This window comes from Phalacrocorax carbo, chromosome 34 (genome assembly GCF_963921805.1).
Source record: "Phalacrocorax carbo chromosome 34, bPhaCar2.1, whole genome shotgun sequence".
Taxonomy (NCBI): domain Eukaryota; kingdom Metazoa; phylum Chordata; class Aves; order Suliformes; family Phalacrocoracidae; genus Phalacrocorax; species Phalacrocorax carbo.
The window spans coordinates 163,265-184,288 of record NC_087546.1 but is presented as its reverse complement, the minus strand read 5'-3'; the positions used below and the strand labels follow the sequence as shown (position 1 = coordinate 184,288).

At 64.0% G+C, this 21,024-nt stretch overlaps 3 protein-coding genes and 1 long non-coding RNA gene across 8 annotated transcripts in view; 2 read left to right on the top strand and 2 right to left on the bottom strand.

Annotated features, from left to right (window-relative positions):
- Positions 1 to 330: 330 nt before the first annotated feature.
- NAA38 (N-alpha-acetyltransferase 38, NatC auxiliary subunit) lies at positions 331 to 4,083 on the bottom strand. 4 transcript variants are annotated; one of them, XM_064437627.1, is made up of 4 exons: positions 3,885 to 4,047; positions 2,834 to 3,014; positions 1,533 to 1,673; positions 331 to 975 (listed from the first exon to the last, which is right to left on the bottom strand). In XM_064437627.1, the coding sequence occupies exons 1-3, from the start codon at positions 4,020 to 4,022 to the stop codon at positions 1,561 to 1,563; spliced, it is 432 nt and encodes a 143-aa protein (XP_064293697.1). In that variant the 5' UTR covers positions 4,023 to 4,047; the 3' UTR covers positions 331 to 975; positions 1,533 to 1,560. The 4 variants fall into 4 exon arrangements, with proteins under 4 accessions (XP_064293697.1, XP_064293698.1, XP_064293699.1 ...); XM_064437628.1 differs by lacking the exon at positions 331 to 975 and adding an exon at positions 1,192 to 1,426; XM_064437629.1 differs by lacking the exons at positions 331 to 975; positions 3,885 to 4,047 and adding an exon at positions 4,054 to 4,083 and having other exon boundaries at positions 1,518 to 1,673.
- On the top strand, positions 3,851 to 7,093 carry LOC135310374 (uncharacterized). Its single transcript, XM_064437630.1, has 5 exons — positions 3,851 to 4,124; positions 4,539 to 4,609; positions 4,822 to 5,023; positions 5,673 to 5,863; positions 6,963 to 7,093. The coding sequence occupies exons 1-3, from the start codon at positions 4,067 to 4,069 to the stop codon at positions 4,999 to 5,001; spliced, it is 309 nt and encodes a 102-aa protein (XP_064293700.1). The 5' UTR covers positions 3,851 to 4,066; the 3' UTR covers positions 5,002 to 5,023; positions 5,673 to 5,863; positions 6,963 to 7,093.
- A 415-nt stretch (positions 7,094 to 7,508) lies between these two features.
- LOC135310375 (uncharacterized) lies at positions 7,509 to 11,497 on the bottom strand. 2 transcript variants are annotated; one of them, XR_010370448.1, is made up of 3 exons: positions 11,417 to 11,497; positions 9,871 to 9,974; positions 7,509 to 7,867 (listed from the first exon to the last, which is right to left on the bottom strand). It is a non-coding gene; the product is annotated as an uncharacterized LOC135310375 (long non-coding RNA). The 2 variants fall into 2 exon arrangements; XR_010370447.1 differs by lacking the exon at positions 11,417 to 11,497 and adding an exon at positions 10,327 to 10,808.
- Positions 10,899 to 21,024, top strand: part of CHD3 (chromodomain helicase DNA binding protein 3) — a 158,462-nt gene continuing 148,336 nt past the window's right edge. The window contains 1 exon segment of the mRNA XM_064437623.1: positions 10,899 to 11,320. Within this exon segment, the coding sequence (XP_064293693.1) occupies positions 11,062 to 11,320 (259 nt within the window). The 5' untranslated portion in view covers positions 10,899 to 11,061.

The following is a 21,024-nucleotide window of genomic DNA, read 5'->3' as shown; positions in this document are numbered from 1 at the left end:
AATTAACTGGCACAGCCCGGCCGGCTCCGCGTGGGGGAGGGGCGGGGGGTGGGGGAGGGGCGGGGATGGGGGGGCTCGGGAGAGTTGGGGGGGCAGGGATTGGGGGCCACAGAGGATGGGGGAGGAGGCTCAGGATGGGGCAAGAATTGGGGGTCACGGGGGGGATGGGGGGACACCGGGGGAGGGGCAGGAGTTGGGGGGGGTTCAGGAGAGTTGGGGGGGCAGGAATTGCGGGGGCCACAGGGGAGCAAGTGGGGGGGTGAGAAACTTGGGGGCGCGATGGGGGGGGTGGGGCAGGCCCCGGCCCCGTCACCCGCTGGGACACCCGGAGCCGTGACACTGCGACCTCGGTGGCTTTAATGGCACCACAGGGACCCCCCCCCCACACCCCGGGCCCGACTTGGGGTGGGGGTGGGGTGTACATTTGGGGGAGGGGGCTGTCAGGCGTTGGGGGGGGGGGGGGTGTCCCTCACGGGGTTGGGTCTGTCCCAGTGTTGGGGGTCCATCCCGGCGTTGGGGGTCCAGCCGGGGATCCGTCAGGCATCGGGGGTCCATCAGGCCCTGGGGGGGGTTTCCATTCCGGTGTTGGGTGGCCACTGGGGGGGGTGTCCCTCAGGGTGTTGGGGGTCCGTCAGGCACTGGAGGTTCCATCATGATGGGGGGGGGGGCATCTGTCCAGGGGTGTGTCGTAGCGCTGGGGGTCCCTCACGCTGGTGGGGGGTCCATGAAGCATTGGGGGTGTCTTTCACGGTGTTGTGGGTCTATCCAGGGGGTCTGTTATGTTGTTGAGGGACCCTCACACTGTTGGGGTCCATCAGTCATTGCAGGGGTCCCTCACGGTGTTTGGACTCCGTCTGGGATCTGTCACGGTGTTGCCGATCCATCTGGAGTCTGTCAGGCAGAGGGGGGGTCCATCCGGGGGGGTCTGTCACGGTGTTGGGAGTCCCTCACGGTGTTGGGGGTCCATCCGGGGGGGGTCTGTCACGGTGTTGGGAGTCCCTCACGGTGTTGGGGTCCATCCGGGGGGAGGTCTGTCACGGTGTTGGGAGTCCCTCACGGTGTTGGGGTCCATCCGGGGGGGGTCTGTCACGGTGTTGGGGGGTGCCCACGGTGTTGGGGTCCATCCGGGGGGGGTCTGTCACGGTGTTGGGAGTCCCTCACGGTGTCGGGGTCCATCCGGGGGGGGTCTGTCACGGTGTTGGGGTCCATCCGGGGGGGGTCTGTCACGGTGTTGGGAGTCCCTCACGGTGTTGGGGTCCATCCGGGGGGGGTCTGTCACGGTGTTGGGAGTCCCTCACGGTGTTGGGGTCCATCCGGGGGGGGGTCTGTCACGGTGTTGGGAGTCCCTCACGGTGTTGGGGTCCATCCGGGGGGGGTCTGTCACGGTGTTGGGGGGTGCCCACGGTGTTGGGGTCCATCCGGGGGGGGGGTCTGTCACGGTGTTGGGAGTCCCTCACGGTGTTGGGGTCCATCCGGGGGGGGTCTGTCACGGTGTTGGGAGTCCCTCACGGTGTCGGGGTCCATCCAGGGGGTCCGTCAGGCGCTGGGGGTCCCGGGGGCTCAGGGGTAGGGGGGCCCGGCGGCGCCGTCCCGCTCCACCTCGATGGAGACGATGTGGTGCCCGGGGACCATGGCCAGGCCCAGCACGCGGGGCTCGCTGCCGGGGAAGGCGTCTGGGGGGGGCCGTGTTAGGGCGACCCCCCACCCCCCCCCCCACCCCCCCGGGGGCGGGGCACCGGCCAGCCCGCCCCTCCCCCCCACAAGGGCACCGGGATGGGTCCTCTGTGTCCCCTCCCCCACACCCTCTGAGGGCACTGGGGTGTCCCCTGGCCCCTCCCCAAAGCACCCAAGGGTGCCCCCCCCATCCTCCCCCCCCCCCGGCATCCCCCTGGCCCCCCTCTCAAGGCACCCAAGGGTGTTGTGTCCTCCCCTACCCCCCCCAGGGGACCTTGGTGTCCCCCTGTCCGTCCATCCCCCCCCTCTGGGCACCCAGGCATCCCCTGCCCCCCCCCCCCCCCAAAGCACCCACGGCTGCCCCGCCCCACCCCCGGGGACCCAAGCGTCTGACCTCCTTCTGCCTGAAGCCCCCCCTGACCCCCCCCCCCCCCAAAAGGGATCCCAGCCCCCCCCCTTTCCCCCCAGGGGCCCCCCCCCAGGGGTCTCACACACACCCCCCAGGGGGTCCCAGACCCCCCAAAAGGGGGTCCCAGCCCCCCCCCCTTTCCCCCCAGGGGCCCCCCCCCCAGACATCCCAGCCCCCCCCCAGGGGTCTCACACACACCCCCCAGGGGGTCCCAGACCCCCCAAAAGGTGGTCCCAGCCCCCCCCCCTTTCCCCCCAGGGGCCCCCCCCAGACATCCCAGCCCCCCCCCAGGGGTCTCACACACACCCCCCAGGGGGTCCCAGCCCCCCCCCAGACATCCCAGCCCCCCCCCAGGGGTCTCACACACACCCCCAGGGGGTCCCAGACCCCCCAAAAGGGGGTCCCAGCCCCCCCCCCTTTCCCCCCAGGGGCCCCCCCCAGACATCCCAGCCCCCCCCCAGGGGTCTCACACACACCCCCCAGGGGGTCCCAGCCCCCCCCCAGACATCCCAGCCCCCCCCCAGGGGTCTCACACACACCCCCCAGGGGGTCCCAGACCCCCCAAAAGGGGGTCCCAGCCCCCCCCCCTTTCCCCCCAGGGGCCCCCCCCAGACATCCCAGCCCCCCCCCAGGGGTCTCACACACACCCCCCAGGGGGTCCCAGACCCCCCAAAAGGGGGTCCCAGCCCCCCCCCTTTCCCCCCAGGGGTCTCACCCCCCCCCCCGGGGGGTCGCCGCCCCCCCACCCACCCGAGGCCTTGAGGAACTCCTGGGCGGAGCCGAGGATGACGTTGGCGTCGCGGTCGGTGCAGAGGAAGGCCACCAGCGTCCGCCCGTCCGACATGCGGATCCGCAGGCTCCGGTTCAGCAGCGCCTCGAGCCGCCGCCGGGCGCGCGGGTGCGCCCCTCCCCCACCCCCCGCGCCGGGGTCCTGCGGACGGCACCCATGGGTGCTCCCCTCCACCGCCCCCCCCTTAGCCCAGCCCCCACCCCTCACGGCCCCCCCCCCCAGCTCTTAGAGCACCCCCTTAATCCCCCAGCCCGGCTCCCATTGTCCCCCCACAGCACCCCACAGCCCCCCATAGCACCCCACAGCACCCCTTAAAACCCCCAGCCTCCACAGGCCCCCCCCCACAGCCCCTATGGCACCCCTTAACCCTCCCCGGCTCCACAGCGCCCTATATCACGCCCTCGGCTCCCACCGACCCCCCGCATAATGCCCCAGGGCCCCCATAGCACCCCCTTAGCCCCCCCCCATGTCCCACGGTTCCCCCGCAGCACCCACGGAACCACCACCCCTCACCAGCACCCCACAGCCCCCACATAGTCCTTATGCCCCCCCCCTTGCACCCCCATAGCCCCCCCAGCACTTCACAGCTCCCCATGGCACTCCCAGTACCCCCCATTGCGCCCCCAGCACCTCACAGCCCCCCCCTTGCACTCCCAGTACCCCATAGCCCCCGTTTGCACCCCTATAACCCCTCCTTTGCACCCCCATAGACCCCCAGCACCTCACAGCCCCCCCCTTGCACTCCCAGTACCCCCCAGCACCCCCTTTGCACCCCCATAGACCCCCCAGCACCTCACAGCCCCCCCCTTGCACTACCAGTACCCCCCAGCACCCCCTTGCACCCCATAGCCCCCCCAGCACCTCACAGCCCCCCCCTTGCACTCCCAGTACCCCCCAGCACCCCCTTGCACCCCCATAGCCCCCACTGCACTCCCAGTACCCCATGGCCCCCCCCTTTGCACCCCCATAGACTCCCCCCAGCACCCCATGGCCCCCCATAGCCCCCCTCACCGCCAGGCCCCGCCCCCGGCCGCCGCCGCCCGTCTCCCCCAGCGGCTCCGCATGATGGCGCCGCCGCCGCCTCCCAGCAGCCCCGCGCGGCGCCCGGACCGGGGCGTGGCCCGGCGCCGGAACCGCATTTCCCAGCATGCCCCGCGCGGGAGGAAGGGGCGGGGCTTGCCGGCGGCGTTGCCATGGCGACGGACGGCGCGGAGGCGGCGGGCCGGGGCCGGCTGCGGGGGGAGCCGGGAGGTGGGGGGGGGGGCCCGGGGGCTCCTATAGGGGATGGGGGGGGCAGGGGGACCAGAGGTGGGGGTTAAGGGGTGCTATAGGGCCTGGGGGGGTAATGAGGGGTGCTCTGGGGGACTCAGTGGGGACGGGGGGGGCTAAGTGGGTGCTATGGGGGGGCCATGGGGACCGGGGGGGGTTAAGGGGGGTGCTATGGGGGCTGTGGGGGGGGACCGGGGGGCTAAGGGGGTGCTGTGGGGGTGCTATAGGGCTGGGGGGCTGGGGGCGGGGCCATGGGAGCCGAAGAGTGGCTTAAGAGGGTGCTATAGGGACTATAGGGTCTGGGGGGGCTGTGGGGGGCTTTGGGGGGGTTAAGTGGTGCTATGGGTCGCTATGGGGGCTGGGGGTCCCATGCGGGGGGTCTCCCCACCCCGCCAGGTGCCCCCCCCCCGCACCCACCCCTGGAGGCCACGGGCAGTGACGTCACCCACCAGCCCAACCCCCTGGCTGTAAGTGGGGGGGAGGGGTCGGGGGGGTCCCCCAAAAACACTGGGGGGCTGAGGGGGGGGCCGGCTCACTGGCAGCCCCCCAAGACAACCCCCCACCCCCAGTTTGGGGGATCACCAGGGACCCCCAAATTGGGGGCCCTCCCCACCCCCGAAATTGGGGGTCACCAGGACCAGCCCCCCACATATTTGGGGGTCTCCCCCCTCCCCCGCAGCCCCCAACCCGCGTGGACCCCCAGTCGGGCCTGCTGTGCCGCTGCCTGCCGGGGGGGCCCCCCCCCGAACCCCGCTCCGACTGGGCCCCCCCCCAGGACCCCCCGCGGCGGGGGGACCCTGGCGGGAATCGGGGCGCCCCACGGCCGCCCCCCAACGCCTGCGGCTCCTCAACACCCTGACGGGCAGGAGCACGTCATCGAGGTGAGGGGGGGGCGCGGGGGGGGGGTCAGAGGGGATGTGGGGGACCCCCCGGGTTGTCCCCAAGGTCACCTGGGAGGGTTTGGGGAGGGGGGGGGACACAGGGGATGTGGGGACCCCCCCTGCTGTCACGTGGAGGGGTTTGGGGGCACCTTGGGGACCCCTGGGATGTCCCTGATGTCACCTGTGGGGTTTGGGGGGGCACGGGGGACCCCCAGGACATCCCCAATATCACTTGGTAGGTTTGGGGGGGTCATGGGGGACCCCTGGGACCCCTCTGCTGTCACCTGGGGGGGGGGGGGGGTTGGGGGGACCTGGGGGACCCCCAGCGTGTCCCCAGGGTCACCGGGGGGGTTTGGGGGGGACACAAGGGACCCCTAGAATGTCCCCAGTATCACTTGGGGGGGGTATCATGGGGGACCCCCGGGACATCCCCAATGTCACTTGGGGGGGACGGGGGGACCCCCCTGCTGTCAGTGGGGGTTTGGGGGGGGATGTGGGGGGGGACCCCCCTGCTGTCACCGGGGGGGGTTTGGGGGGACGGGGGGGATGGGGGTTGCCCCCCCCGCTGCCAGCCGGGGGTCTGGGGGGGTCGTGGGGGGGACCCCCCGGTGGCAGCGGGGATTTGGGGGTGCTGAGGCGGGGGGCGCAGGCGCGGGGGGCGCAGGCCGGGGGGCTGCTGCGGCAGGCGCTGCCCTGGAACGCCCACGCGGGGGGGTACGCCTGGCGCTGTGGGGGGGCCCCGCTGCACCCCGAGGGGCCCCCCCCGCGCCCCCTCCCCGACGGCTCCCCCCCCACCGTCCTCCTCTACTTCACCGACGACTTCGGCGAGCAGTAGCTGCGGTAGGGGCACCCCAAAACCCCCCCGGCACCCCACCACCCCCTGGCACCCCTGCCCCGCCCTCAAACACCCGCAGCACCCCAAAACTCTGCACCCCCTCACCCTGCACCCTCCCAATACACCCACCCCCCAGCACCCCCAAAATCGGCACCCCCCACCCCCAAAACCCTGCAGCCCCCCAAAACTCTGCACCCTCCCAATACATCCCCAACCCCCAGCACCCCCAAAACCTGCACCCCAACCCCCCAACAACTCTACCAGCCCCCCACAAAACCCCACCCACTGCACCCCAAAACCCCCCAGCACCCCAAACCCCCCCAGCGCCCCAAAACCCTGAACCCCACCCTCCCAGCACCCACACCGGACCCCCCAATCCCCCCAGCACCCCAAAACCCTGGACCCCCCCAAACCCTCTCAGCAACCACGCTGGTCCCCAAAACTCCCCCAGCACCCCCAAAACTCTGTACCCTCCCAATACAACCCCCAGCACCCCCAAAATCGGCACCCCCATCTCCAGCACCCCTGAAACCCTGCAGCCCCCCAAACCCTGCATCCCAACACTCTCGGCACCCCCAAAACCCTGCAGCCCCCCCAAATCCTCTCCGCACTCCCAAAATCCTGCACCCCCCAACACTGCCGGTGCCCCCTCAGCACCCCAAAACCCTGGACCCCCCAAAACCCTCTCAGCACCCACACTGGCCCCCAAAACTCCCCAGCACCCCTAAAACCCTGCACCCCAACACTCCCAGCACCCCCAAAACCTGCACCCCCAACACCCCCCCATAAACCCCCCCAGCTGCACCCCTAAACTGCCCAGCACCCCAAAACCCTGAACCCCTCGCCACACTCCCCCCAGCACCCACACCGGACCCCCCAACCCCCCCCAGCACCCCTAAAGCCCTGCACCCCCCAAACCCTCTCAGTGCCCACAGCAGCCCCCCAAAACTGCACCCCAGAATCCTCCTGCACCCCCAAACCCCTGCACTCCCCCAGCACCCCCGAACTGCTGGTGCAGCCCCTGACTCCCCCCTCAACCCCTCACTAGCCCCCCCAAACCCCCCCAGCCCCCCCAAACCCACCACCCGTCTCCTCTCTTTGTAGCCCTGGGGCGAGGCTGCCCCCCCCACCCCCCCCCGACAGGCGGACGGTGACACCGGGGGGGTCCCCAGGAGGGTCCCCCCCAATTTTGGGGGCGAACTGTAACTTTTTGAGCAGAAATAAACCCGGTTTTGCCAAAAACCAGCTGCGGCGGAGCCTCGAGGGGGGAGGGGGGTCACGGGGTGGGGGGTCACGGGGTGGGGGGACACGGGGACAGCCCCCAGCTGGGACGGTGATGGGTGGCTTTTGGGGGTCCTCTGGGGGTGACGGGGGGGGGGGGTTGTCACCCTGCGTCACCCACCCACGGGGTGTTGTCACCCCCCCAGTGGGGTGGCGCAGCCTTGGTGTCCCCAGGCGTCACTTCAGGGGTACCACCGCGTGTGTCCCTGGTGACGGTGACACTGCCCCTCTTGTCAGGTGGCACAGCTTTGGTGTCCCCAAGCGTCACCCCAGGGGTACCACCGCATCCCCCCTTTGGGTGACAGTGACGCTGTACCTCCCCCCCCCCATTGGGTGACACAGCCAGGCTCAGCCTCGATGTCCCCAAGTGTCCCCCACCCCCCCGGGGTGACGGTGACGCTGTACCCCCCGCCACAGGGGTGTTTTCCCGCCAGACCCACAGCGGGTGACGGCAGGTGACAACCGCCGGGCGCGTGGCGCCGGCTGTTTGTCCCCGTGGGTGGCTGCCAGCCCCTGGCACAGCCGCACGTCACGTGGGACGCGTCCCCGACGCTGACCTTACGCCCCCCCCCCCGGAGGGCTCGCGGCGTTCTCGATGCCCGTCCGCCTGTCCCCGTCCGCCTGTCCGTGTCCGGCTGTGCGTGTCTGTGTCCAGCTGCTCCGCGTCCGGCGCACCGCGGTGGCTCCGGTATCCCCGGGAAGGAGGGTCTGGTGGTCGTCACCGTCACCTTCAGGGCACAGGCGGTGGTGGGTGTAAGTCAGCCGAGCTGGCGGGTGACTCGGGGTGTGGGTGGGTGACTTGGGGTGCAGGTGACTCTCGGGGTGCGGGTGACTTGGGGTGACATCTGTCTCCACAGGTGTCCGCTCCGCTGGGGTACGCAGGCTCGGGCAACACCGATCCGCGCCCCGAAACAGCCGCCCGGCAGCGGGGCGGAACACCCGGACCTGGGGTGAACCAGCGCGCACCGCCGAGCCCGGCGGCTCACCGAACCGCCGAACGCTTTGGGGGACACGCACAAGCATCTCGGGCGCCGGCTGTGCCGAAACCAGCCTGGCGACACCGCGCGGGATGGTGTCACCCTCCTGGAGCCACCGCCGGACCCTCCGGGGGTTCCCTCACAGGGTCTCCGGAAACCAGGAGCACCGGGTGACACCGCGACCACCGGCGGTGACACGCTGTTGCCCTCGCGCCTGCCGGGTGTGAGGAGCATCAGGCGCAAGAGATGCTCACCAACCGGTGCCGAAGGGAGGGGAAATGGTGAAAAAGGAGAAAAACACCCCAAAATGAAAGCGAGGGGGGGTGTTTGGTCCCACTGAAACACCCACGGGGAGGGGGCGGTGGGTTTGGGGGTGTCGGGGGCCACGGGGTGGCTGTTTTGGGGTGAAAAAAGCAACAAACTGCCCCCAAAAGACAAGCGGAATGGGTCTACCTGGCGCTTGCTGTGGCACGGGCGTTTGGGGGGTGTTTGGGGTGTCACCGGGGGTTTTTTGGCGCCGGTGTTGTGGCGCGAGGGTCTCTCCCGGCCCAAAATCGCTCCATTTTATCTAATTTTTGTAGAGTTTGCAAAAAAAGGAGGGGTGGAAGGGGTGGAGGGCGAGAGGGCGCTGCCCTCAGCGGCTGGGAACAGCCACGCCGTCACGGAGACAACCGGTAGCGGTGTCTGGGGCCAACAAAAAACCCAAAACCCACCCAAAATGGGGAAAAAACTCCACAATCCTTGAGTGTTTTCTGGTCTTTCCGCCTGTTTTCCCCCGTTTTTGGGGGCGTAAGAGGAGACCCCGAGGGCCGGCGGTGCCGAACCCCGCCGGGGCGGTTGGGGGTTTGACCTGTTGCCACCGTTGGTTCATCCCCTGGTGTTTTGGGGCAAAAAAGGGCAAAAAAAAAAAAAAAGAGAGGTGAGAGGTTAAAAAAAGGCGGCAAAAAGCCACGTGCGGGGGGTCGGGGCACCCGAGGCCTTCCAGGGCCTGGCCCCGTCACTTTTGGGAGGTTTTGCTGGTTTTTTTGTTGTTTTTTTTGGGGGGGTATTTTTTAGGCTGGTTTTGGAGCATTTTGGGCAAGGTGACGCCACAAAAAAAAAAACAACCAAAAACCCACACACAAAAAAAACCCAACCCAACCCCTCACATCCCGCCCCGGCACCGTAAATCTCACCCGTTTCTCTCCATTTTTTCAGGGGGGGATCGGCAAAACGGGTGAAACGAGGGGTTTGGGGGGTGGGTGGCCGGTTAAACCCCCGTCCCCGGGGCTGGAGGGATTTTCAAGGCTGGTTTTTTTTTTTTTCCCCTCTTTTTAAAATATTTTTTGGGTTTTTTTTTGTTGTTCTTCCTCCCCTGCAGCTTAAAGAAAGTAAAAAAAAAAAAAAAACCCAAAAAACCAACCCATAAAACCACTCCCTTCTCAAGTATTTAAAAGTAGGGAAGGGAGGGATAAAGAAAAGAAAAAAAAAAAAAAGCTTTTTTTTTTGTGTGTGTGTGTGTTTTAAAATCCTCCCCCCCCTCGTCGGTTTTGGCGTGGACTAGTGAAACGGGGGGAAAACGGGCAAAAAAAAATATAAAAAGCGGCGTGACTAGTATGGAACTAGTTAACCTTTAACAATTTATGCTGATGTCACACTGAGCATGAGTACTGATTAATCCGCCTCCCCCCCGCCAGAAATATTTTTATTGAGGGGGGGGGGGAAGTATAAGGAGAAAGAGAGCAGAAAGGAAAAAAAAAAAAGAAATAATTTACCGCAGCCATCTTTGTTTTATGCAGAAATCTTCCTCTTTCGGTTCCCCCCCCCGCCAGCGCCGGGAATACACAAATATTGTTCATCTCACGCACCGAGCCGGGATCTGCGGAGATTAGAGAGAGATATAAAAAAACAAGCAAACAAAAAAAAAAAAAGAAAGAAAAAAAAAGAAAGAAAAAAAAGAGAAAAAAAAGAACCAAAAAGACACCCCCCCCCCCCCAACAACAACAACAAAAAAAAGCAGAATTATGATTATTCGCCCGCTCAGGCTCTAGCGGCGACGAGGGGGGGGGGAAGCTTTTCCTTTTTTTGTTGTTTTAATTCTTTTTATTATTATTATTTTACTCCCTCCCCCCCCCCCCCCCGCCTGCTTTTTCTTCAGGCATTTTTCAGAGGGGGGTGTGTGTGTGTGTTTTCTTTTTTTCTCCTTTTTTTTTTTTTCCCCTCTTTTTAACCTTTTCTACCCTCCAGGAAGGTGTGTGCGGGAGCGGGGGCGACCTAAACCCCCCTCAGCCGGCCATTTTGGGCTTATTTTTTTCCTTAAAGGGGGGTGGTGAGGGGGGGGGGGGGGGAATTTTTTCCGTTTTTTTTTCCTTCACCCCCCCCTTTCTCCTCCCTTTTTTTTCCTCTTTTTGTTGTTTTTTTTTTTTAATTATTATTTTATTTTCCCTTCCGAGCTGTGCGTGTGTCTGTCTGTCTGTCTGAGCCGGGGGGGGGGGGGAAGGTTGTGTGGGGGGGTTCGGATTTAAAAATAAATTTCGGGGCGGCCATTTTCGCTCCTCGCTCTCGCGGGGAACGCTGTCCCGGGCGGCCCCCGGCGACTTATTTAATTTTTCTGAGGGGGTTTTAACCTTTTTTTGGGCACTTTTGGGGTTTTTTGAATTTTTTTGCCTTTTTCTTAACCCCTTTTTTTAAATCCACACCCCACCCCCCCCCCACCTTTCACACCACCACCACCCCCCCCTTTTTTTTTTTCTCCCCTCACCGGCGGGCCCGGCCCGGGGGGGGGGGGGGGGGGTCGCCCCGTCCCGGTTGTCGCTCGCCCCCCCCCCCCCCCAACAGGGGGGGTGGGTTGGGGGAGGTGGGAGAGCGCGGAGGGTCCCCCCCCCCCCCTCCCCGTCCCCCCCCGCCATCCCTCCGCCTCCCGCCCGCCTCACTCCCGTCTCCCTCCTGCCCCCCTCAGCCCCGCCATGGCTTCCCCTCTGAGGGAGGACGAGGAAGAGGAGGAGGAGATGGTGGTGTCTGAGGCGGAGGGGGATGAAGACGACGAGGAGGAAGAAGACGAGGAGGAGGAGGAAGACGACGCCGCCGCCGCCGCTCTCCTCGCCGTTACCGGAGGGCACCGAGGACCCGCCGACATCTTCCCCCCGCCGCCTCCCGCCCCGCCGCCGCCGCCACCGCCGCCCCCCCCCGCTCCCGCCGCCGCGGGGCCGCCTGAGGCGAACGCAGGTAAACGACCCCCCCCCCCCCGCCCCCAAACCTTCCCCCCCCCCCCTCCTTTTTCTTCCTCTTCGTCGTCTTCCTCCTCCTCCTCCTCCTCTTCACCTTCCCGCCGCCGCCGCGCGCTTCCCGCCTCACGGCCCCCCGCGCGCTTCCCGCCACACGGCGCTGGGGAAACAACCGGGGGGTGTGGGGGGGGGGGGGGGGGAGTGGGTTGTTGTGGGGGGGTGGGGGGGGGGTGGGCGCCACGCGCGCTGTTTGTAAACAACCGCCCCACGCGTGTGTGTGTGTGTGGGGGGGGGGGGTGTGCACCCCCCACCCCGTGCTTTAATTTGGGGGGGACCTCACGCCCCCGCCCCCCCCCCCCCCCGTCACGCGTGTGTCGTGGGTGTCCGCCCCCCCCCCCCCCCCCCGCCATGGCGCGCGGTCGGGGGGTCCCACCCCCACGGGAGGGGCGGGGCCGGGGAACCCCCCCCTCCCCCGGCAGGGCCTGAGGGGACGGAGGGTGGCGGGAACCTGACGGGAGCCTCGGGGTGTTGTGGGGCTGTTGGGGGCGTGACAGGGCCCAGGGCGGCTGTTGCACCCCACCGGGCCCAGGGCGGCTGTTGCACCCTGGGGTGGGGTTGATGGGGGATGTTGGGCGCCTGACAGGGTCCAGGGCGGCTGTTGCACCCATGCTGGGGCTGATGGGCGCCTGACAGGGCCCAGGGTGGCTGTTGCACCCCATGCTGGGGCTGATGGGCGCCTGACAGGGCCCAGGGTGGCTGTTGCACCCTGGGGTGGGGTTGATGGAGGATGTTGGGCGCCTGACAGGGTCCAGGGCGGCTGTTGCACCCCACCGGGCCCAGGGCGGCTGTTGCACCCCATGCTGGGGCTGATGGGCACCTGACAGGGCCCAGGATGGTTGTTGCACCCCATGATGTGGGGTGAGGGAGGGTCCTGTACACCTGACAGGGCCCAGGATGGTTGTTGCACCCCGTGATGGGGTTGATGGGTACGTGACAGGGCACAGGATGGTTGTTGCTCCCTGTGGTGTGGGGGTGATGGGGGCTGCTGGGTGCCTGACAGGGTCAGGGTCGCTGTTGCACCCCATGGTGTAGGGTGACGGGGGCCTGTTGGGTGCCTGACAGGGCCCAGGATGGCTGTTGCACCCTGGGGTGGGGTTGATGGGTTTGTGTGCCTGACAGGACCCAGGATGGTTGTTGCACCCCGTGCTAGGGTGATTGTGGGTTGATGGGTGCCTGACAGGGCCCAGAATGGTTGTTAAACCCTGTGGTGTTTGGTGATGGGTGCCGTTGTATACCTGACAGCGCCCAGGGTGGTTCTTGCACCCCTTGCTGGGAGGTGATGGGGTCTGTTATGCGCCTGATGAGGCCCAGGGTAGCTGCTGTACCCCATGTTGTGTAGTGATGGGGGCTGTTGGGTGCCTGACAGGGCCCAGGGTGGCTGTTGCACCCTGAGGTGTGGGCTGAGGGGAGCTGTTGTCTCCCTGACAGAACCCAGGCAGTTGTACGGCAAGGGGGGGCTGTTGTGTGCCTGACAGGGCCCAGGGTGGCTGTTGCACCCTGTGCTGGGGTTGATGGGCACCTCACAGGGTCCCGAATGGTTGTTGCACCCTGTGGTGTAGGGTGATGGGTGCTGTTGTGCTCCTGACAGGGCCCAGGGTGCCTGTTGCACCCTGTTGTGTGGGGTAATGGGGGCTGTTGGGCTCCTGGTAGGATCTGTGGTGGCTGTTGCACCACACAGTCTGTGGTGATGGGTGCTGTTGTGCGCCTGACAGTGCCCAGGGTGGTTATTGCAACTCGTGGCGGGGTTGGTGGGGCCTGTTGTTCACCTGACAGGGCTCAGGGTGACTGTTGCACCCTGTGCTGGAGTTCATGTGGGTTGATGGGTGCCTGACAGGGCCCAGGATGGTTGTTGCACCCAGTGTGTGGGGTGACGGGGTCTGACAGGACCCAGGATGGTTGTTGCACCCCATGGTGTGGGGTGATGGGTGTTGTTGAGTGCCTGATGGCCCAGGGTGGCTGTTACACCCCGTGCTGGGGTTGATGTAGGTTGATGGGTGGCTAACAGAGCCCAGGATGGTTGTTGCACCCGTGCTGGGGTTGATGGGTGTTGGTGGGCGCTTGACAGGGTGCAGCATGGCTGTTGCAACTCATGGTGGGGTTGATGGGTGCCTGATAGGGCCCAGGATGGTTGTTGCACCCCGTAGCGGTGTTGGTGAGGGTTGATGGGTGCCTGACAATGCCTGGAATGGTTGTTGCACCCCATGCTGGGGTTGATGGGTGCCTGACAGGGCCCAGGATGGTTGTTACACCCTGTGGTGTGGGGCAATGGGTGCTGTTGGGTGCCTGATGAGGCCCAGGGTGGCTGTTGTACCCGGTATTGTGGGGTGTTGGGTGCTGTTGGGCACCTGACTGGGCCCAGGATGGCGGTTGTACCCTGTGGTGTGGGGTGATGGGAGTTGTTGGTCACCTGACAGGGCCAAGGGTGGCTGTTGTACCCCATGGTGTGGGGTGATGGAGGGCTGCTGGGCGCTTGACAGGGGACCCAGTCAGTTGTAGGGCAAGGGGGGCTGGTGGACACCTCATAGGGTCCAGGGTGCCTGTTGCACCCCATGGTGTGAGGTGATGAGTGGTGGTGTGTGCCTGACAGGGGGCCCAGGGTGGCTGTTGCACCCCATGGTGCTGGGGATGCTGGGGGCTGTTGGCTGCCTGTCAGGAGCCCAGACAGTTGTAGGGGAAGGGGGCCTGGCAGAGACACCTCACAGGCTCCAGGGTGGTTGTTGTGCCCCGTGGTGTAACATGACGGGGGTCAATGGGTGCCTGACAGGGCTCAGGGTGGTTGTTCCAGCCTGTGGGGTGGGGTGATGGGTGCCACCGTGCAGCTGGGAGGGCCCAGCTTCGTTGTTGCACCCCGTGGTCTGGGGTGATGGGTGCTGTTCTGTGCCTGACAGGGTGGAGGATGGTTGTTGCACTCCAGGCTGAAGGGGGATGGGTGCTGTTGGGTGCCTGACAGGATCCAAGATGGCTGTTGCACCCCGTGGTGTGGGCGATGGGAGCTGTTGGGTGCCTTATAGGAACCCAGGCAGTTGTGGGGTGATGGGTGCTGTTGGGTGCCTGACAGGGCCCAGGGTGGCTGTTGCACCCCGTGGTGGGGAGTCTTGGGACTGTTGTGCACCTGGCAGGATCCAGGTTGGTTGTTGCACTGCATGGTGTGGGGGTAATGGGGGCCGTTGGGTGCCTGACAGGACCCAGGTTGGTTGTTGCACCCCATGGTGAAGGACGATGGGTGGTGGTGTGTGCTTGACAGGATCCAGGACGGCTGTTGTACCCTGTGGTGTGGTGTGATGGGTGCCGCTGTGCACGTGGCAGGCTTCGGGACGGTTATTGCTCCCCATGGTCTGGGACCGTGGGTGCTGTTGTACACCTGACAGGGTCCAGGACCGTTGTTGCACCCCGTGGTGTGGGGTGATGGGTGCTGTTGTACGCCTGACAGGGTCCAGGACCGTTGTTGCACCCCGTGGTGTGGGGTGATGGGTGCTGTTGTACGCCTGACAAGGTCCAGGACCGTTGTTGCACCCTGTGGTGTGGGGTGATGGGTGCTGTTGTACGCCTGACAGGGTCCAGGACCGTTGTTGCACCCCGTGGTGTGGGGTGATGGGTGCTGTTGTACGCCTGACAGGGTCCAGGACCGTTGTTGCACCCCGTGGTGTGGGGTGATGGGTGCTGTTGTACGCCTGACAGGGTCCAGGACCGTTGTTGCACCCTGTGGTGTGGGGTGATGGGTGCTGTTGTACGCCTGACAGGGTCCAGGACCGTTGTTGCACCCCGTGGTGTGGGGTGATGGGTGCTGTTGTACGCCTGACAGGGTCCAGGACCGTTTTGCACCCCGTGGTGGAGGGTTTTGGGTGCTGATGGTCTCGGGGGTCACCGATGTCACCGTGTAAAAACCCCCTCCAGGAAGGACCCAAAGTCCCCAGGAACCATCGACGTCCCAGCGCTGACTTATCCCGGGCCCGAGGGACAGTCTATTCCGTTGTATTTTATTGGGTTTTATTGTATTTTATTGGATTTTGTTGGGTTTTATTGTAGTTTTTTTGTGTTTCTCAAACGCCGCTTCTCGGTGTTGGCGGCTCGGCTGCGCCTTCACCCAAAATTTTGGCGCCGCTGGTGGTTTTGGGGCAGGTTTGCACCCCCGAACTCGCCCCCTTCGGGTGTGCGCCGCCCCTTCGGCTGTGACTTCCTCCCTCAGGCGCGGGTGTTAAAAAACCTGACAAACGAGGGGGGGAAAAAAGAGGATTTAGCACAAAAAACCCACCCATTTTCCTCAGCGGGGGACGCCGGCAGGTCCCCGGCACCCGGATTCGCCGGCGTGGGGATGGTTTGGGGTTTCAGACACCTTTTCTGGCGGTTTTCCCTGAGGTGGGGGCCTAAAATTGACCATTTCTGTGCAAAATGTTAAGTTTTTTTTGCCTTCTGAACACCGTTTTTTAACTTTTTTGAGTTTGGCCTCAGACAGAGGGGGGGAAAAGGGCGTCTCGGAGCCCAAAGCGGCCAGTTTGACTGAAAAAAAGAGCTTTGATTTTGAAGTGAATCCATTCACTCTGAAAATACCCAGGAATGGGTAAGTTTGGATTTTAGAACCCTTTTTTTTCTGGAAAAGCTTAGAAATGAGTACATTTGGATTTTAGACTCCTCCCCTTTTCCTCCAAAATGCTCAGAAATGGGCAAATTTGGATTTTAGAACCCTCGCTTTGCCCCGCAGAATGCTCAGACATACATAAATGTGGATTTTGGAGCTGTCTTTTTCCAAAAAAAGCTCAGAAATAGGTAAATTTGGATTTTAGACCCTTCTCTTTTTCTCCAAAAATGCTCAGAAGTGGCGAAACTTGGATTTTAGAACGTCCCAAAACTCTCAGAAATGGGCAAATGTGGATTTTAGAACTCCTTTTCTTTCCAGAAAAGCTTAGAAATTGGTAAATTTGGGGTTTAGAACCCCCTTTTTTTCCAGAAAAGCTTAGAAATATGTAAATTTGGATTTCAGAACCCCCTCTTTACCCCCCAAAAGCTCTGAAATAGGTAAATTTAGGCTTTTGACCCCTATTTTTCCCCCCCCCAAATACCTGGAAATAGGTAATTTGAGATTTTAGACCTGTCAAAAACGCTCAGAAATGGGTAAATTCAGATTTTTAGAACTTTTTTACCAGAAAAGCCCAAAAAAGGGTAAATTTGGATTTTAGAACTCCCTCTTTTCCCCCAAAACCACTTAGAAACAGGCCAATCCGCCTTTCCAGCGCGGCCTCCCCAGGCCAGTGCTGCTTCCCCGGCCGTTTCCTGGGGCTTTTTCTTGGTTTTTTGAGCAATTCTTCAGTTATTTTTGCTCCCCGCCGCCCCCGATCCCGCAAACGCTCCACGTGGGGCCGCGCGGACGCCCCCGAACCGGCCCAAAAATCACTTTTTTTTCAACTTTTCTCTCCCCAGAACCGCCCTAATACCGGTTTTTAAAAACTTTTCCTACCCTTAGCACCAATAATAGCTATTTTTTTTTAACCTTTCTCTCCCCAGAGCAGCATTCTTGCACGTTTTTAATGTTTCTCCTCGGAGCAGGAGCAGCGGGAGGCCAGCCTCCGTCTGTCTGTCCGTCCGTCCCCCTCCCGACAGCGACCCGGGCGCTCGGGGCTCCCCGGATTTGAGGTGAAATCACACTTTTCCCCCCCCCCCCCCCCACTTCCCCGGCGGGAGGCCGCCCCCTCCCCCTCCTCCACACCTCAAACTTGTTGGGTTTTCTTGTTTTCTTGTTTTTTTTTTTCCTTTTTTTTGTTTTTTTCCCTTTTTTCCCCTATTTTTGCCATTTCCAGCCCGTCCCGGCTGAGAACAATGGCGGCGGCTGGGATCGCGGCGGCTTCGAGCGCCGGAGGGGAGGAGGAGGAGGGGGGGGTGAAGCACCCGCACTGACAAATTTTTCGCTATTAAAAACAAAAAAAAAAGCCAAAATCAGGCAAAAAGTCGAGCTTTTTTTAATTTCCACCGTGTCACCGAGCTGTGGGCCGCGGGCCCGGCTGCCTGCCCCACCGCCTCAGGCCGGGCAGGAAAACCGGGGTAAAACACCCCCAAAAAAAGAGCCAAAAACATCGATTTTTATTTTTTTTGCCGCTGTGGGGAAACAGCGCCTCGCTCTTTTTCCCTTTTTTCCCCCATTTTTGAGGACGCCTCACCTTTCCCTTTGTTCAAACTCTTTCCTCCCCTGGTGCAGAATCACTCCCCCTTTATTTATTCGTTATTTCATTTTCCATTTCTCCCTTTTTTCCCACAACCCCCCCCCACTTTCCCCTGCACAATCGTTCCCGGTGTATTTTCAATTTTCATTAATTTTTTCCCCTTTTTTTTAAATTTCCCCCCCCCCGCTTCTTTATTTTCTCGCTCACGTTCGCCGCCGCGGCCTCCCCGGGGCGGCGAACAGGCGGAGGGGTGGTGGTGGTTGTGTGTGTGTGTGGGGGGGGGGGGTGGGTTGTGCTTTGTGTCTGGCAGCTGCCTGCCCGCACAGGCGGCGGGCGGGTGTACGCCTCCCTCCCCGTCCGGGTGTCTACGTATTTTCTCTCTCTCTCTCTCTCGAGGTGCGGGGAGTGGGAGCGTCACGTGTGTGGAAAATTCTCGTTGATGGTTTGCCAACGCGCCCCGGCTCCCCGCGCATGTCTGCTGGTGCTTGGGGGGTGTGTGTGTGTGGGATGGTTGTGTGGGAATGGGGGGGCGGGAGGGGGGGGGGGGGTGTTTCCACACCCCACCCCCCCCCCCCAAGAATGGCAGGATCAGGCCCGGTGGGGCTGAGCCCCGGCCCGGCGAGCGGCTGTAGCCTGCGGGGAGCACCCGAAGGTGACGGCGGTGGCGGAGGGTGGGTGGGGAACAACCAGGGAAGGGGGGGAGGAAATTGGTGTTGGTGGGGGGGGGAAGTGGGAGGGCCGAAGCCGGTTGGGACGGGGGCGTCTGCGCCGCCATGGGAAAAAAAGCAGAGGGAAAAAAAAAACCAAAAGAGGGGTTTGGGGTGTTTTTTTTCCACCCACCCCCCCGGTTACCATTTCCCAGCATCGCCCCCCACCCCCACCCCGCACACCCAGAGCTGGGGTTTGGTGTCAGCCGGGTGGTCCCGGCAGCGCTGCCTGTCCCCGGACCCTGCCGGCAGCGGTCTGGCAGCAGGCTGGCCGGCGGTGCCAAGGGATTAGGCAGGAATGTGACCCCGGCGGCGCCGGGTGTTGCTTCCTCTCCCCACGCCAAACTTGGCACCCGCCGTCACCCGCCCGGACCCCCCGCCCCCTCCCTCCGCGGCTTGGGGACACCGGGGGTTCCCTCCCCGGCGGCGGTGAGCTTCATCCCTGACCGCCGGCGGTCGGCTGGGACCTGTCAGCGAGTGCCGGTTGTGATTTATGGGGGCGGACGGGTGACGTCGGCAGCGGGGGACACACACACACACACACGCCAGGGCTGAGGACGTGCCAGCTCGTTGCAAGAGCCGCCGGGCAGATGTGACACCTCTCCCAGGCTTCACCCTGACCGGCTGCCAAAAACACCGGGGACAACCGAGGCCGTGACACGGATGTAGGTGTCACCACCCCGGGAATGGTCCTTGGGGATTCTCGGTGGCTCCCGTCACGGGGACGCCGGTGGCCCTCGGCCAAGAGGTTGGGAAATCCTCTGCTGGCGGTTGGTCACCGTCACGGGGACACCGGTGTCCCCCGCGCTGAGGGGTTGGGGAATCCTCTGCCGGCGGTTGGTCAGTGTCACGGGGACACCGGTGTCCCCCGCGCTGAGGGGTTGGGGAATCCTCTGCCGGCGGTTGGTCACCGTCACGGTGACACCGGTGTCCCCCGGGCTGAGGGGTTGGGGAATCCTCTGCCGGCGGTTGGTCACCGTCACGGTGACAGCGGTGTCCCCCGCGCTGAGGGGTTGGGGAATCCTCTGCCGGCGGTTGGTCACCGTCACGGTGACAGCGGTGTCCCCCGCGCTGAGGGGTTGGGGAATCCTCTGCCAGCGGTTGGTCACCGTCACGGTGACACCGGTGTCCCCCGGGCTGAGGGGTTGGGGAATCCTCTGCCGGCGGTTGGTCACCGTCACGGGGACACCGGTGTCCCCCGCGCTGAGGGGTTGGGGAATCCTCTGCTGGCGGTTGGTCACCGTCACGGGGACACCGGTGTCCCCCGCGCTGAGGGGTTGGGGAATCCTCTGCCGGCGGTTGGTCACCGTCACGGGGACACCGGTGTCCCCCGGGCTGAGGGGTTGGGGAATCCTCTGCCGGCGGTTGGTCACCGTCACGGGGACACCGGTGTCCCCTGGGCCGAGGGGTCAGGAGGATCCTCCAGCGGCGGTTGGTCAGTGTCACGGTGACACCGGTGTCCGTCCACCAGCAGCTGGGAGCCTTGTTTTTTGGGGTAACACCCCCCACCCCATGGGGCATTTCTAGGAGGATTTTTGGGGTGAAACCCTGAGGTTTTGGCCCCATGGAAGCCAAAATGCTCCTTCCAGGCCTCCTGCGAACGGGGGGAAATGCCCCAAAATCCCATTTGTGGTGCTGTTTTACCCGTTTTTCGGGGCGTGAGTGGGCGTTGCCAGTACCATCGGTGGAGGGGCCTCAGGCTGTGGCTGCTAGTTTTATTATCATTGAGATTTACCCCAAAAGTTGTTTTTGTCCCCCAAATGTTTCTGCCTCAGAGACCCAGCCAAAGGTCAGTTGGTTTTGGGTCAGAAAATGGGGTAAAAAGGTAACTGCGGTGCTGGGTCGCACCGCTGTTTTCTGCCCCGATTTTGGGCTTGTTTCTGCCAGGGGAAGGCGGGGGCTGGAACATCCCTGTCACCTGTTGGCCAGAGAGGGGACCTCAGCGTGGCCACCTGTACCCGTCACCCGCCTCCGCGTGGGTCAGTGGTCTGGTGGCCACAGAGGGGACCTCAGACAGGCGGCCTGTCCCCTTCACCCGCCTCCGTGTGTGACACCGTGCTGGTGGCCACGGAAGGGCCTTCAGGTGGCCGCCTGTCCCTGTCACCCATCTCACCGCATGTCAACAAGCCAGCGGCCGTGGAGGTGACCTCGGCGCAGCTGACTGTCACCATCACGTGCTTCCCTGTGTGTCACCGTGCCGAGGACCTCAGTGTGGCCACCTGTGGTTGTAACCCACCTCCACGTGTGTGACCGGTCTGGTGGCCACGGAGGCGACCTCAGTGTAGTCGCCTGACCCTGTGACCCGTCTTTCTGTGTGTCACCATCCCGGTGGCTGCGGAGGGGACCTCAGCGTTGTCGCCTGTGGCTGTCACTCGTCTTCCCATGCGTCAGCATGCTGGTGGTCATGGAGGGGGCCTCAGCGTGGTTGCCTGTCCCCGTCGCCTGCCTCTGTGTGTGTCAGGGGGTTGGTGGCCACAGAGGGGACCTCAGCGTGGCCAGCTGTCACCTGCCTCACCGCGTGTCAGCGTGCCAGTGGCCGTGGTGGTGGCCTCAGCGCAGCTGACTGTCCCCATCGCCTGTTTCTCTGTGTGTCTCCATCCCGGGGATCTCAGCGTGGCCCTGTCACCTGCTTCTCTGCCTGTCTGTGGGCTGGTGGTGTTAGTGGGGACCTCAGTGTGGTCGCCTGTCCCCATCAGCCATATCTGCACGTGTCACCATCCTGGTGGCTGTGGAGGAGACTTCAGTGTGGTTGCTTGTCCCTGTCACCCGTCTTGCTGCGTGTCACT